This window comes from Pimephales promelas, chromosome 14 (assembly GCF_988280905.1).
Source record: "Pimephales promelas chromosome 14, fPimPro1.hap1.1, whole genome shotgun sequence".
Taxonomy (NCBI): Eukaryota; Metazoa; Chordata; class Actinopteri; order Cypriniformes; family Leuciscidae; genus Pimephales; species Pimephales promelas.
In genome coordinates this window covers 30,128,153-30,144,030 of record NC_142782.1, presented here as the reverse complement: position 1 = coordinate 30,144,030, position 15,878 = coordinate 30,128,153, and the positions used below count along the sequence as shown (strand labels likewise).

The 15,878-nt window shown below is 36.0% G+C and overlaps 1 protein-coding gene and 1 long non-coding RNA gene across 2 annotated transcripts in view; one reads left to right on the top strand and one right to left on the bottom strand.

Moving 5' to 3' along the window:
* Positions 1 to 15,878, top strand: part of tafa5l (TAFA chemokine like family member 5, like) — a 53,659-nt gene that overhangs the window by 20,000 nt on the left and 17,781 nt on the right. Inside the window, exon 3 of the mRNA XM_039665380.2 lies at positions 7,483 to 7,610. Within this exon, the coding sequence (XP_039521314.1) occupies positions 7,483 to 7,610 (128 nt within the window). The remainder of the gene's footprint in view (positions 1 to 7,482; positions 7,611 to 15,878) is intronic.
* Positions 3,768 to 7,343, bottom strand: LOC120470638 (uncharacterized). Its single transcript, XR_005620572.2, has 4 exons — positions 6,976 to 7,343; positions 6,188 to 6,217; positions 5,011 to 5,097; positions 3,768 to 4,293 (listed from the first exon to the last, which is right to left on the bottom strand). It is a non-coding gene; the product is annotated as an uncharacterized LOC120470638 (long non-coding RNA).

The following is a 15,878-nucleotide window of genomic DNA, read 5'->3' as shown; positions in this document are numbered from 1 at the left end:
TGGACATTTAGGTGCTCAAATACATTTTAGGTGCTAATATAGACATTTAGGTGCTCATATGGATATTTAGGTGGTAATATGTGCATTTTAGGTGCTAATATGGAAATTTTAGGTGCTATTATGTACATTTTAGGTGCTAATATGTACATTTTAGGTGCAAATATGTACCATTAAGGTAGCAATATGCACCCTTTAGGTACAAAAGTGTACTATTTGAAAAGGTACCGCCACAGTGACAGCTTCTGTACCTTTTTTTTCAAAAGACAGTACTAATGCTAGTTTGAGTTTTACAGTAGTTCAGATCAGTAATGGTACAGTGTGTTTACCTAGTATGAGCTCAAGTTCCTTATCAGCATTATTACTACAATGGTTTGAAGTTTCATTTAAATTTCAAGTCTGTTCTGAAAATATTATGAGTAGTTCAAAGTTTTGCTTGTCACATGGTTATGGTACAATTATAGTATCTGTTTCACAAGTTGGGCCAAGATTATGCCCAAGGAGAGCATGCCTATAGTGCTCAGGTGCTCTGTTCAGTTGACATTTCTCACAGATGTTAAAACTAGTCCACACACCCCATCACTTCTTTCAACTAGATTCCAACTGGAGTGTGTAATCACAAGCGTTACCTCAATATAGCCATTCCTCTGCATGAGGCATCACGGCTCAGACGCCCTGACCGACTGTGTGCTAAATACCTCGCTGAAGTATTCCAGCTTCATTTAAGCACATTGATTTTCTTTAGCACTTGTTTTCTTTCTTCATGGCCCAGTTGTATTTGTGCTTTTGAATACTGTCCCTCGGAGGGAGGCTTGTTTATGTGATGTGGGATGGATTTGATTGTTTTCGGGCCCCCGGGGACAGGAGGACTTGGATGAGATCTGTAGAGCTGGCTCGGCCATCCACAGCTTTTGCTCTGGATCGGTTTTAAGGCGTAATCCTTCATTTCAGCGACACCACTTTACTTTTAATAAATTCAGGGATGGAGCTTTGATAACGTTTTCACACACTGCCATGAAAGACCCGCTGTGTTTCACATCGAGAAAATGGTTGTAAACATATTTTAAGCGTCTGATGACAGGACATTTCTAAAAAGAAGGTGAGCCTTTGTGCGCAGAAAATTGCTTGGACAGAGTAATCAAGGAACAGAGGTCTCACAGGCATGGTATGTTAATGGAATTGAGGATTTTGTAGAATTTAAGGATAATCTAAATCCTGGCAATGTATTCTGTGCATATCCATGTTCATTTTCGTTTAAGTATCACTCTGTTGAATTACTTGTAACATTTCTTCAGGGAAATAAAAATAGAAACCAAAAATGATTCAGTTGTTGACTCATACAAATGAATTTGTGTATCTGATTCTGAACTCATTTAGCTCTGGAAGAATATGACGAGAAATGTTGATATTGACCTTGATATCCTGGCAAATCTGAGCTTGAGTTTGAGATCTTTTCTGATTCCCTAGATGTACAAGAGGAGATAACTATGGTACTTCTTTCAGAAGAAACATCTGAGAAGCTGGAGTAATTGCTATCTTGGAGAAACAACTGAGATATTACTGGGATGTCAATTGTCATTTTTCTTTCCTGGTATGCAGGCGAGACGCTTTCTGACGCTCTCCATCGTCTTTGACCCGTTTTGTTCCCCTCACCTTCTGAGCGCTGGTTGATCTGCGTCTGAAGCTCAGGAACAGCAGGGGTTTATGGAATTTCACATGGATCTTCAGAGCAAACAAGAGAACTGAAAGCGGGAGCCTCAGTGCATACACATGTCTGATGCAGCCCTCTTTGAGTTGTTTGATGGTTTCGGGTTTACAATGTGACGATAATGAAGTGTGCAGTGAATCAAGGCCTGCAGGCTGCTTACTGAAACATGCATGACTTTGCCATAATCTCAAATCCACTTTCATACACAAATCCATATTTTATATTGAATATAAAAGGTTGGGTGTTTTTTTATGTCTGGTGGATCTCAAAGGGTTGTAGTAACAAAGATCGTTTATAAAAATCCATTACAAGACATTACAGGCCTACATGGTGTCGTTTTCCAAATTTAATCATCTCAATTGTCAAGAATATAGAAATACCACATTGGTTTCAACGTTTAAGCAATTTATCAGCTTTTTTGAAGAACCAGTATCACCTTTGGCTTTTCTGCATTTTAAATGGTTGTGTAAATTAGAGCCCGACCGATAAAGGATTTTGAAGGCCGATACCGATACAAATATTTGTTGGTTTTAAAATCCGATATATCGGCCGCTATTTTTTTTTTCAGAAACGCGCAACAAAACATTAACAGATTTCCCTAACATTAGTTATTTGTAGTTATGTATGAGTTTTAACTAAAATAATATGATAATGCATTTTAAAAAGAAAATTGTTTCTTTTATTGTCGCAACAGAACAGAGGAACCAAAGCTCATTAATGTTAACGTTAGTGGTCTTCCACTGATGATAGTGGCATTAGCTAGCTTTGTGGTTAAAGTCCCCGTGAAATCAAAATTGAACCTATTTACTTTGTTAGCGCATATTACTAGTCTTGTGGTAAACAATTAATCCGTGCAAGTGAATATATATTAACAAAATGTTTTACCTTAGTAATCTTTAATCAAAATCTGAAAAGTTACTTCCGGTCTGGAACGGTTTCTTTTTCTGATGACGTAGGCTTCACAAATTGGGTGGGGAAACGCTTAACCACTCCCCTCAAACCGTTAGTTTGCTATGAGCGAGAGATGGAGAGGAGGAGCGCTAGAGTAAAACCCTGCCCTCTGTTCAATATTCCGTTTCACTTGGAAATACGTCACTGCACTGGAGAAAAATCGTTTGCAACTTCCGGTTCACGGGGACTTTAACAGGGGCTGTGTAAAGTGCCCTCTGGTGGACAAATTATACAACTCAAACACTCAAGACATGGTTCAAGCGTATTTCGTCCATTTTTATTTTATTTTTGAAATATTCATTTATTGGCCATTATAACTGCTGATACCGATAGTTTGGAAAATGCCTAATATCGGTCGATATATCGGTCTGGCTCTAGTGTAAATGATCAAATTTGTCCTACATTTTCTGATTGTTTAGCCCCACATTAGTACTATTATTTATGATGTTGTACACTACATGGCAACAAATGCCACTGCAGCACTTTACTAAACACCTGTTTTAATGCAGCAGTTTATTGTGTATAAATTTCAATTGATTTGTGTTTTGGTTTTTGATTGGTTTTTATTGATTTACTTTATTTTACAGTCATATTCCCTGTGTACATACAGTACTATGTATTTATTATAGCAATAACTGGGTCATAACCCTGAACCTACACCTAAACCTAACACTAACCCCTGTAGTTATTATATTGCCAGTACTTTCTTGATATTTTGAAGAATGTTTGTAACCGGACCCCATTGAACTCCATGCACTGTAAAAAATTTGGAGTATAATTTACTTGAAAAAACCTTGCTAACAAATCTCACTCAGAAAAGGCTAGTAAAATTTACAAACATTTTACTAGCAGCCTTAATTAGAAATGTTTAAGTTAAATTTACTTGGGTTTTCCAAATAAGTTTTATTGACTCTTTGTCTGTAAATTTTACTTAAGTAAAGCTTATAAATGTATTGAGTTTTTTTTTTTTAAATTTACATGAGAGTCCTAGTTATATATTTTTTTATTTATCTTGAGTAACCTTTACTTTAAATATTACGTAAACATTACTTACCATTAGTAATACAAATTTTATTTTCAATAATAATAATAAAAAAACAAGACATTTTTTTCTGTTTTACAGTTTTATTTTAATTAAATTCTCGAAAAACAAGTGCACAAAAAAGAAATGGACACATCAAGATTATTTGCTATTGGCCAAAAAATACGACCAAAATTGTTCAGCATCTTTAAACCATCACAGATGTTTTAATGTCTTTGTGTAGGTCATAACAGACCAAACATTTTATGCAAGATGCTTAACTGATCTCACATACAGCATTGAAATAAAACTCTGCTTCTGTTTTCTATGCAAAGAGCTAACTTTTGGAGAAAACTTTAAAGCATCCAGCCCAAGAAAGATTTTTTGAAAGACTTCAAATGTGTTTCTCAGCTTTGGTGGATAGCTTAAGTTCAGGGCGTAAATGAAGCCCATGAGCAGAAGGCACGCATTTGTGAGATTCTTACATCCCAACAGCACCTCAGTTCCCTCAATGACGACGATGACATCAGCGATGTTGGCCTGCAGTGTTGCCCAGTACAATGATCTTCATAACATGATTGGTGATGTTATCTTTAATCATGTCTCTGCTTACATCCTGTCAAAAACACAAATAAGAGCAAAATGATTACAATAATGTACACCAAGTTGCATGTTCTCTTTAATTTTATGTGATAAGTGCCCCATACAGATTTGGTCTCACCATCATTAAATCTGTCATTACATGAAAAGGAAAGGGAGGGGGGGAATCAAGACAGACAAAGTACAGAGGAACTGTCTGCAAGACACCTAAACTACCTACGAAGCTACAGTACTGTAACAAGGTTAAGGCACTTGTGTAAAAAATCTAAAGTGGCATAGCCTTTAAAATGCTTTCAAAACTGAACAAGTTTGGTGTGTTTGTCGCTGTCGTGCTAGCGTTGTTGGGAAAGATGTAAGACCTGGCTCTGTGGTGGCTCTAGCCTGTGGAAAGGCAAACCAGTTCATCGAAAGCTTGTCAGTCGTTCCCTCTCCAAACCGGCAAAAGCACTAGCTCTGAACTAATACCCGGTTCATTCTGTTGAAAAGGGGGTATTAAAATGACCACTGAAGCACCAAGATTTGGTGCTATATAGGACTTAAAGTGCTTCTCCTGTGATTACATGCTAAATAACCATGTTCATGCTATGTAGAACCTTTTGAGTTGACAAACTACAGCACAAAGATATAAAAGAAAAAAAAAAATTATGGGCATGAAAATAGTAATGTGCCTTAGACTTTTGCAGGACTGTACATCTATAAAATCAAAACAATTTTAATTTATGCATTAATGTACCTGGTAGACTTCAATGAGTTCTTCAGATGACTCTCCAAGGTAGGAAAGAAGGCAGCGAATCACAGCATCTCTCTTATCTTCAATTTGCTTTTAAAAACAAAAGTAAGAGCAAACATGAACAGTGTACACTTCCATCTACATACAACTGCATATCTATAAAATCAGCAAGCAGCAGGATATCAGATGTGCAATATATAAATTTACCTGGCAGAGTGAATCTAGTAAACTTCGAATTTTTATGCCAGCATCCCCACCCTTCATTCACCCTTCATTACAGTGGAGGTTAAAGGGATAGTTCACTTTGAAATTAATTTTTGATATGTTTTATCTTACTTCAAGGGCATCCAAGGTGTAGGTGTCTTTGTTTCCACAGTATTTTCAATTTTGATATTTATGTCATATAATGGAGGATTTAAAGTCACCACGTCAAAGAGCATGCACAGAGAAGTCAAAATTAAACATGATTTAATTACTCGTAAATGTAAGTACACACTGATGGCCTAAGACACGAAACGAGCGGTTTGTGTGAGAAAATGAACAGTATTTCTATAATTTTTTTACCTCTTGTAACCACAGCCACGTCCAAGTGATCTGAAGGCGCGGGCGCTTTGTGGCTGTGGTTACAAGAGGTAAAAACTATATAAATACTGTTCGTTATCTCACACAAACCGCTCGTTTCGTGTCCAATGTGTACTTACATTTACGAGTCATTAAATCATGTTTAATTTGGACTTCTCTTTGCTGCTCTTTGAGGTGGACCCCCTATACCTCTATTATATGACTGACAGACAACACCGGTTTGACCGAAAAATGGCAAAATTGAAAATACTGTGTAAACAAAGACACCTACATCTTGGATGCCCTTGAGGTAAGCTAAAACATATCAAAAATTAATTTCAAAGTGAACTATCCCTTTAAGATTTAATTATGTATTTTAACATATGTTTCAATTTTAAAATATGAAACATATGAATATGTAGTGCTGCTAGACCTGTGTTTACTGTATCTTTTGAAGTGATATACTGTATATATATATATATATATATATATATATATATATACACACACACACAAACCATGTATATGTGTGTGGCTATAGCCAAAAAATCTATTGAAATCTGTGTCATACTGCAAGGTTAATCAGTGTTGTAGGGTGTAAGATTTATTGCCAACTTACCTTGCATGGAGCTTGAATAGTGAGTGCAATCTGTGAAAACATTAGAAATGTTAATGTCAGAAATATATGTTTTACCAATTTTGAATAAATATACTGATCTTATCGATTTGAAATATGAACAGTTATTTGTTTTGGAACAACTGCATTCAAGTAACGTTAGCCTAAGCATCAACATTAAATGTTCAAGACAGCATTGTTAATTGTAACGTTATAGGTTCAATATAATCTCTTCTTTAACTTGATTATCATCATATGCTTATCTATTTTATCGATAAAACAAAGTAGTCTATTGATGTGAATTAATGGGGGATTAACAGTTCTCCGTCACGCTGGGCACGGGTGAGTTATCATTCCAGGCTCGTAACGTTAACCGCGACTTCCAAGGCTGTAGGCCTAAATTACATCATGTCCAATTTTAATTTAAACTTTCATTTATAATTCTGATAACACGCAAGGTCACGATTATTTATTCACACAGATGAATAAACACACACCCTTGGACGCTATTTGTCTCGACGCGGGGGCAAAGTTCATTTTAAAATTCACTGTAGCCTACATCAAACGTCTCCGTATATTAACGTGTTTATTAACAACCTATATGTAAAATACAAGACAATTGTTTTCGACACAGAGATGGCGTTTGCTAATAACGGATGTTTAAGTTATGCAAAAACTCAACTCTGTCAACTATGTTAACAGTTAACTTAACGCTTTACTAACCACCAGCTGCAGATAGGTTCTGCAAATGTAACTAAATCGACCAAATAAACAAATATTTCATAACTTACCGTGTAAAAATCACATCAGTCTTCAAGAAAAGTTCCCGTTGCTTTCTTCTTCGCGCCACTTCTGAATCTGATTCTGTACCAAGAAATCAATGCGCATGCGCTTGGATTGCCTGGCTTCTTGGAGTAAGTTTTACTTGCGTTCGTCATTTTTTTGCATTAGTTCATTAGATGACAAAACACTAGTAAATATTACTTGGGCAGTTCCAGTTGAATTTATTTATGTATTTAAGCACAATAAATTAAAAAGAAGCCTCAAGTACCATATTGAATTAAACGTGACATTTTTAAGTAAAAAGAATAAATATGATTTGTTTGTAAAATTTACTTAAATCATGCTACCTTTATTTACAAGGTCAAAAAATCATTTTTTACAGTGATTTTCTTCCATACTATAGTATAGATGTCAATGGGGTCCATCAACCGTTTGGTTACAAACATTTTTCCAAATATCTTCCTTTGTGTTAGGAAGTGGTGCTTAAAAAAACTTCTGTGTTTGTATGTTTGTAGCCCGGATAGTGAAAAGCAAGCAGTGGTGTGAGATGTCCCCATGTTCAGAGGGCGAGATCTGCGGACTGATCTTCAATCGCTCCGGATGGACCTGCACCAAGGGCGGTGGCCGCATTAAAACCGTCACGGTGAGACACGGTCTAAATATCTGTAACATTTCATTTATTCACTTAGTTGAAGCAATGTTGCATCATTCACACCACCTGCGTTTCAGCTCATTAGATAACACGTTCTAATGACTTTCATTAACCGACATTATTTCTTTATATAATGCTCAAGAGATCCTAAGTTAATTTGCATTCAGATAGATTAGAAACATCATTAGACATCTTACATATTCATAATATATGTTCATATTTAATGTATTGTAGTTCAGCTACTGATCTGTTAAGCAGTAAATAATGTTTGCTCGTTACGTATAAGTTATTTTGTTAGGGTTAATGTAGAGTCAGCCTATCATTATTGCAAAATAAACACTGACGGAGTGATCTGGAGCACAAGGTGATGTGTAGGGGTGTTGTGTGACCCTGGACAGGTTTATTTTGTGATAATTACCACAAGACTCTATGATATTTCATGTAAACATACACTTGAGTTGGAATTATTTTATTATGTGAGAAGAAAGACACCTCAGTGATATGAGTGAGTACTGGGACAACAGTCAATTATAGTTTAATGGTTCTTATGTTCAAATATTTGATAACAGAATGCGCCGATTGACCAATTAGAATAAAGTATTTGAGTTTGCAGTGTAATTAAAAGTACTTCACTAAATGTAAAGCATTTTCGCCATTGCTCAGATATTTTACTTTTAGTACCGTATTATAGAATGACTTTTATTTACACTTTGTTTGAATAGTATCAATAACTATTTGCATTTACTGTAAACAAGATGCTGTTCTTCTATTCACCTGCAAACATTATTTACCACCCTTTACTATATGTAGTAGTGGTAAAAAGTGATGTCTGGAGGGGACATTTGTTTTTTATGACCCTACAAGTTCGATTAAACCATCAAAATGTGAGGCAAACTACAGCTTTTACTATCGTTTTTACTGGTTTTATTTTACTATACAAAAAACAGAATGCATAGAAAAACAAAAAGCTCACAGGATTGACTACAACATAATCAATTATTAATATTTTATTGGTTCTCTCGTGTTTTTGCATGTGTTCATCCTTTATTTTATGGCAGCCTGGCCAAAATGTTTGCACAATTTGGCATATTTTATTGAGTTATCACAAATAAAGCAATTGACTCCAAGTACAACTACTGTACGCAATATTCCTACAACATTTAAACAAATTTGTGATATTTAAATAAAGGGTGAAGATCATTTGGTCAGTTTTGGCCACTACTGTATATCATTCAAAAGTTAGTCGCTGTAAGATTAATACTTTTATTCAGCAAGGGCGCATTAAATTGATCAAACGCATTTAGACATAAAGACATTTGTGATGTTATAAAAGATTTCCATATCACATAAATGCTGTTTGAACTTTTTAATCATTAGTGAATCCTGAAAAGAATGGATCATGGTTTCCACAAAATATATTAAAGAAATGTTTCTTGAGCATCAACAACATCTTCAGCATATTAGAATGATTTCTGAAGGATCATGTGACACTGACAGGAATAATGATGCTGAAAATTCAGCTTTGATCACAGGAATAAATTACATTATAAAAAGTACTGTATCAAAAATATTTCACAATATTACTGTTTTTAATGTGTTTTTAATCAAATAAATGCAGACTTGGTAAGCAGAAGAGATTTATTTCAAAAACCATCACATCTTACCTTGTGGTATGCCTGTCCCTTGGACATACCTGTACACTGTAGCATTTGTGTCTATTTCTTAACGACAACAAGAGCAGCAAAAACAATTTTATTTTGCAATAAGTTTGCCTATATCAGTTGAGCAAATTGTCACATTTTTATTGTGTGCATTCGGCGTGAATTGAGAATTCAAATTGGGGTGCAGTCTCAGGAAAGTTTTTAAAAATTCACCTACTTGTGAGAGTGGCTGGACAGGAGATGGATTGGGCTCTGTGGTGTGATCCGTTGTTCGTAATGTGTTGTGTACATCACAGGCATAAGTGCTGAGCTCAGGGGGTGTTTGGGCTGTGCTGACCCTGCAGGCTCCTGCCCCATAATGTCTTGAGTCATTCGTTTTTTTGAGAAGCTTTGCACAAAATGACAAGGAGCAATTATGCTGAATTAGAGGGTGTTTTCGTAAAAGAAAAAGGCATATAGTGGGAAGTGAGGCTGCATATGAAACAACCTTGGTGAAGCTCGGGTTAGAGGGGTTGCGCCATTCGGCCAGAATAGCTGAAATCATTAATGTGTTACTGATGGTGTGAGTATTCATGGGCTGCATATTTACGGCTTTATTTGCAAAGATTGCTTGTGTGCCTGTGCTTTTTGTGCGTTTGCATGTTCATTTAAAATAAACATGAAATCAGAATTGACCTTGTTTACTTTTTGATGCATGTTCTTGATCTTATTGTACGTAATTAGAGCAGGTTATTCCAAAAAAAGTTAAAATATAGTAACTTGTGCAACCCTTTTAACACCCACTTTTCACAATCCAATGAATTCCTGATTCATTAAATCAAGTCCTTTCCCATATTTTTTATTTCTGTAGAATATCTTGTTTAACTTGGAAGTTTGACAAGTTTTAGTTGATTTTAAGATTATCTTATTTTTTATCTGGTAATTCAATTGTTTCTATCTCTCTCTTTTTCCTACTATTTCTCTGGCAACTTCCAAATAGCATTTTTGTCCATTTGAAGGCCACTGCGGAAGGGAGACACTCTAAGTGGGCTCTTCTACAGGGCCGTTAGAGAAGTGCACATGCAAAGGATGTAGTTTAGTCATTTATGATCACGTGATAATGGCGCAATTCATTTTAAAATCTGAGCTAATTTAATATATTACCTCCTTTTTAAACTATCCACATGCACTTAGGGTGGCCACGAGAGCTCAGTGTGATGCAACTGAAGAGAACACATGTAAATAGAAAAAGCACCAGCAAATTAAGGAAAACTTATTTTCAGAAATCAAATTAAGAAAGCAAAATTAAGAAAACATCAGTTTTACAACAAAGGTGCTGCAAATACTCAATGCAACCAAATACTTACAATGAACATATGTTCGGGGTGTTAAAATAATAAAATAAAAAACATCTTTCTGGTCATCGCACACGCCACTGTAGACACTGAAGAATAAGCATGCATCAGCCAGGTTTGTCACTTGCTGGGGTCCACTTGAAACATTTCTCTCCTATTTGCAGCACGGTTCTATATTTGGTTGTGTTGTGAGTATTTTGCTTCGTGTTTCTGTATTTGGTTGTGTTGTGAGTGTTTGCAGTGTGCTTTTGTATTTGGTTGTGATGTGAGTATTTGCAGCACATTTGTGTTTTTGGTTGTGAGTATTTTGCAGCGTGTTTCTTTGGTTCCGTTTTGAGTATTTTGCTGCGTGTTTCTGTATTTGGTTGTGAGTATTATGCAGCGTGTTTCTGTATATTTTTTTTTTTGCTACGTGTTTCTGTATTTGGTTCCATTTTGAGTATTTTGCTGTGTGTTTCTGTATTTGGTTGCGTTGTGAGTATTTTGCTGTGTTTCTGTATTTGGTTGTGTTGTGAGTATTTTGCTGCGTGTTTCTGTATTTGGTTGTGAGTATTATGCAGGGTGTTTCTGTATTTGGTTGCGTTGTGAGTATTTTACTGCATGTTTTTGTATTTGGTTGTGAGTATTTTGCAGCGTGTTTCTGTAATTGGTTGTGTTGAACTTGAGTATTTGAAGCGTGTTTCTGTATTTGGTTGTGTTGTGAGTATTTTGCAGCTTGTTTCTGTATTTGGTTGTGTTGTGAGTATTTTGCAGTGTGTTTCTGTATTTGGTTGTGTTGTGAGTATTTTGCTGCGTGTTTCTGTATTTGGTTGTGTTGTGAGTATTTTGCAGTGTGTTTCTGTATTTGGTTGTGAGTATTTTGCAGCTTGATTCTGTGTTTGGTTGTGTTGTGAGTATTTTGCAGCTTGTTTCTGTATTTGGTTGTGTTGTGAGTATTTTGCAGTGTGTTTCTGTATTTGGTTGTGTTGTGAGTATTTTGCTGCGTGTTTCTGTATTTGGTTGTGTTGTGAGTATTTTGCAGTGTGTTTCTGTATTTGGTTGTGAGTATTTTGCAGCTTGATTCTGTGTTTGGTTGTGTTGTGAGTATTTTGCAGCGTGTTTCTGTATTTAGTTGTGTTGTGAGTATTTGCAGCACGTTTCTGTATTTGGTTGTGTTGTGACTATTTTGCAGTGTGTTTCTGTATTTGGTTGTGTTGTGAGTATTTTGCAGTGTGTTTCTGTATTTGGTTGTGTTGTGAGTATTTGCAGCACGTTTCTGTATTTGGTTGTGAGTATTTTGCAGCGTGTTTCTGTATTTAGTTGTGTTGTGAGTATTTGCAGCACGTTTCTGTATTTGGTTGTGTTGTGAGTATTTTGTAGCGTGTTTCTGTATTTGGTTGTGAGTATTTGCAGCACGTTTCTGTATTTGGTTGTGTTGTGAGTATTTTGTAGCGTGTTTCTGTATTTGGTTGTGAGTATTTTGCAGCGTGTTTCTGTATTTAGTTGTGTTGTGAGTATTTGCAGCACGTTTCTGTATTTGGTTGTGTTGTGAGTATTTTGCAGTGTGTTTCTGTATTTGGTTGTGTTGTGAGTATTTTGCAGTGTGTTTCTGTATTTGGTTGTGAGTATTTTGCAGCTTGATTCTGTGTTTGGTTGTGTTGTGAGTATTTTGCAGTGTGTTTCTGTATTTGGTTGAGTATTTTGCAGCGTGTTTCTGTATTTGGTAGTGTTGTGAGTATTTACAGCTCGTTTCTGTATTTGGTTGTGAGTATTTTGCAGCGTGTTTCTGTATTTAGTTGTGTTGTGAGTATTTTGTAGCGTGTTTCTGTATTTGGTTGTGTTGTGAGTATTTTGCAGTGTGTTTCTGTATTTGGTTGTGAGTATTTTGCAGCTTGATTCTGTGTTTGGTTGTGTTGTGAGTATTTTGCAGCTTGTTTCTGTATTTGGTTGTGTTGTGAGTATTTTGCAGTGTGTTTCTGTATTTGGTTGTGTTGTGAGTATTTTGCTGCGTGTTTCTGTATTTGGTTGTGTTGTGAGTATTTTGCAGTGTGTTTCTGTATTTGGTTGTGAGTATTTTGCAGCTTGATTCTGTGTTTGGTTGTGTTGTGAGTATTTTGCAGCGTGTTTCTGTATTTAGTTGTGTTGTGAGTATTTGCAGCACGTTTCTGTATTTGGTTGTGTTGTGACTATTTTGCAGTGTGTTTCTGTATTTGGTTGTGTTGTGAGTATTTTGCAGTGTGTTTCTGTATTTGGTTGTGTTGTGAGTATTTGCAGCACGTTTCTGTATTTGGTTGTGAGTATTTTGCAGCGTGTTTCTGTATTTAGTTGTGTTGTGAGTATTTGCAGCACGTTTCTGTATTTGGTTGTGTTGTGAGTATTTTGTAGCGTGTTTCTGTATTTGGTTGTGAGTATTTGCAGCACGTTTCTGTATTTGGTTGTGTTGTGAGTATTTTGTAGCGTGTTTCTGTATTTGGTTGTGAGTATTTTGCAGCGTGTTTCTGTATTTAGTTGTGTTGTGAGTATTTGCAGCACGTTTCTGTATTTGGTTGTGTTGTGAGTATTTTGCAGTGTGTTTCTGTATTTGGTTGTGTTGTGAGTATTTTGCAGTGTGTTTCTGTATTTGGTTGTGAGTATTTTGCAGCTTGATTCTGTGTTTGGTTGTGTTGTGAGTATTTTGCAGTGTGTTTCTGTATTTGGTTGTGAGTATTTTGCAGCGTGTTTCTGTATTTGGTAGTGTTGTGAGTATTTACAGCTCGTTTCTGTATTTGGTTGTGAGTATTTTGCAGCGTGTTTCTGTATTTAGTTGTGTTGTGAGTATTTTGTAGCGTGTTTCTGTATTTGGTTGTGAGTATTTGCAGCACGTTTCTGTATTTGGTTGTGTTGTGAGTATTTTGTAGCGTGTTTCTGTATTTGGTTGTGAGTATTTGCAGCTTGTTTCTGTATTTGGTTGCGATGTGAGTATTGTAGGGCTGGGCAAAAAAATCTATTTTTCGATTAATCGTTTTTTAAAATGTGTTCGATTCAAAATCGATTCTCAACGGCCGGAATCGATTTTTTTCCATATAAAGGGCTCGCGGACGCGGTGCTGCATCTTCTCGTCTCTCTGCACTAATCAAGCGCCAAGCGCTGCAGCTGTCGATACACACAAGCGTTTAGGAGTCGGGACATGACGGAATATTCACTTAACAATCGGGCCAGCATTGCATCGTAACCTATGATCGTAACTAACGTTTATCATTTTCACGTCTTTTTGAGTTTTACAAGCAATGTTAAACCATCCCGTGCTCGCGCACTCTCAGAGATGTCTTTCACTGCGTGCACAGTAACGTTACAGCCTAAATCTGCCTCACAAACAGCTCGCCAGAAACAAAAGTTTTATCCCTGGATTATATCACTTTAACAGTTAAAACACGCGACATTATGTCAAAACTCTGGTCTTGGTGAGTAACCTCCTAAAGACAGTCAGTAATGTCTTAAATTAGCATTAAACGCGTGTGACAGAAAGTTAATGAAACAGTAATGGATTCGCGCACTAGTTCTTAAAGTGAACGCAGCCATTTGTGTTAGTCATTAATTCTGTTGTCATAACAACAGAATATAGTATTAATTGTAAGCAATCAGAATTAATAGCCTTTGTACTTAATTCAGTCTGGACTAAAAAGACTATCCAGTGTTATTTTACATTGGATTACTTTATTCAGTTTCTGTAGTATTTCTGACATACCCAAAAAACTACCCCAAAATGTCTCTTAATTTGTGTCTTTATTCTATTGTATTTATTTGTGCTACTTTTTTCAATTCAATTCAAAGATTGAAATCAAGCTTCCATACATAAACTCTTAAAACAAAAATAAACAAAAAATTACATTACCATTTAGGTAAGATCAATGTAAAAAAAAAAAGTCTAAATATTTATATATTTATTTATCTTTATCTATCTTAAACATAAAATAACATGATACTGTTTGATCAAGCTGTGCGACTGTTCTGAGTTTTTTTGCATATTGCATCAAAATCCTGTTTATTCTCTGTATGCATTTAGTGTACCTAAAATAAAAAGAGTTTTATATACAGGTTTATGGCTCTTAATTTCCTTGTATTAATTAACCACTAGTAAACTTATGTCCACTGTTCTTTTTTATAAATATAGGATTTGTATTACATCTTCATTATAGTCGAATCGAGAATCAAATCAGGAATCGAAAATTGAATCGAGAATCGAAATCGAATCGAACTGAGAGCTTGTGAATCGAAATCGAATCGAAATTGAAATGTGAATCGATACCCAGCCCTAGAGTATTGCAGCTCGTTTTTGTATTTGGTTGTGAGTATTTTGCAGTGTTTTTCTATATTTAGTTGTGTTGTGAGTATTTGCAGCACATTTCTGTATTTGGTTGTGTTGTGAGTATTTGCAGCGTTTCTGTATTTGGTTGCGATGTGAGTAAGCTCGTTTCTGTATTTGGTTGTGAGTATTTTGCAGTGTTTCTGTATTTAGTTGTGTTGTGAGTATTTGCTGCACATTTCTGTATTTGGTTTTGTTGTTGCAGTGCGTTTCTGTATTTGGTTGTGATTATTTTGCAGCTTTGATTTGCTAAAGCTGTAGGTATCATTTTTGCTGCTATGTTATCAAAGATTCTTAATAAGTGGCAGTAATGTATGTCTTTGTGTTGTTTTTCAATAGCCACCTATGAGACTCACTTGAAGCGATCTTCCCTTGGAAATGAGTTAGGCGTAGTGATGCTCACTTTTGAGTGGAATTCATCTCTCTTGTTCTGACCCTCCTTCTTGTGTGTCTGTCTACTCGCTAGCACAGCATTGGTTAGTGTGTATGCCATTGTGTAGGCATGTGTGCGTGTGTGTGTGTGTGCCTGCAGCCTTGCGTCTCTCAGCCTGGGGCAGTTGCCGCAGATTTCATGCCCCTGTTTCCGGCACCATATAATCTAGTCTGACAGCAAAGAGGAGTTTGCATGGGAGTTGTTTACTTATATGAGTGTGTATTGAGTTGAAATGTGCCTGTGTGTGTGTGAACAGATTTTTACGTCTGTGCATGATTATGGATAAGTGTCCATTTGTGGGTGATTGCGATTAGGGTGTGTGTGTGTGTGAGAGAGAGAGAGAGAGAGAGAGAGAGAGAGAGAGCATGTGTATCCTTTAAAAATGACTCTCTTTATAGTGGAATGAATGCTACTGTGTTACAGTGTCCGCAGAGGCAGTTTTCAGCAGATTTGTGACTGCTATTCTTAGGTGGAGAAAGATATTGATATGCTTCTAGGAAAGTGTTATGG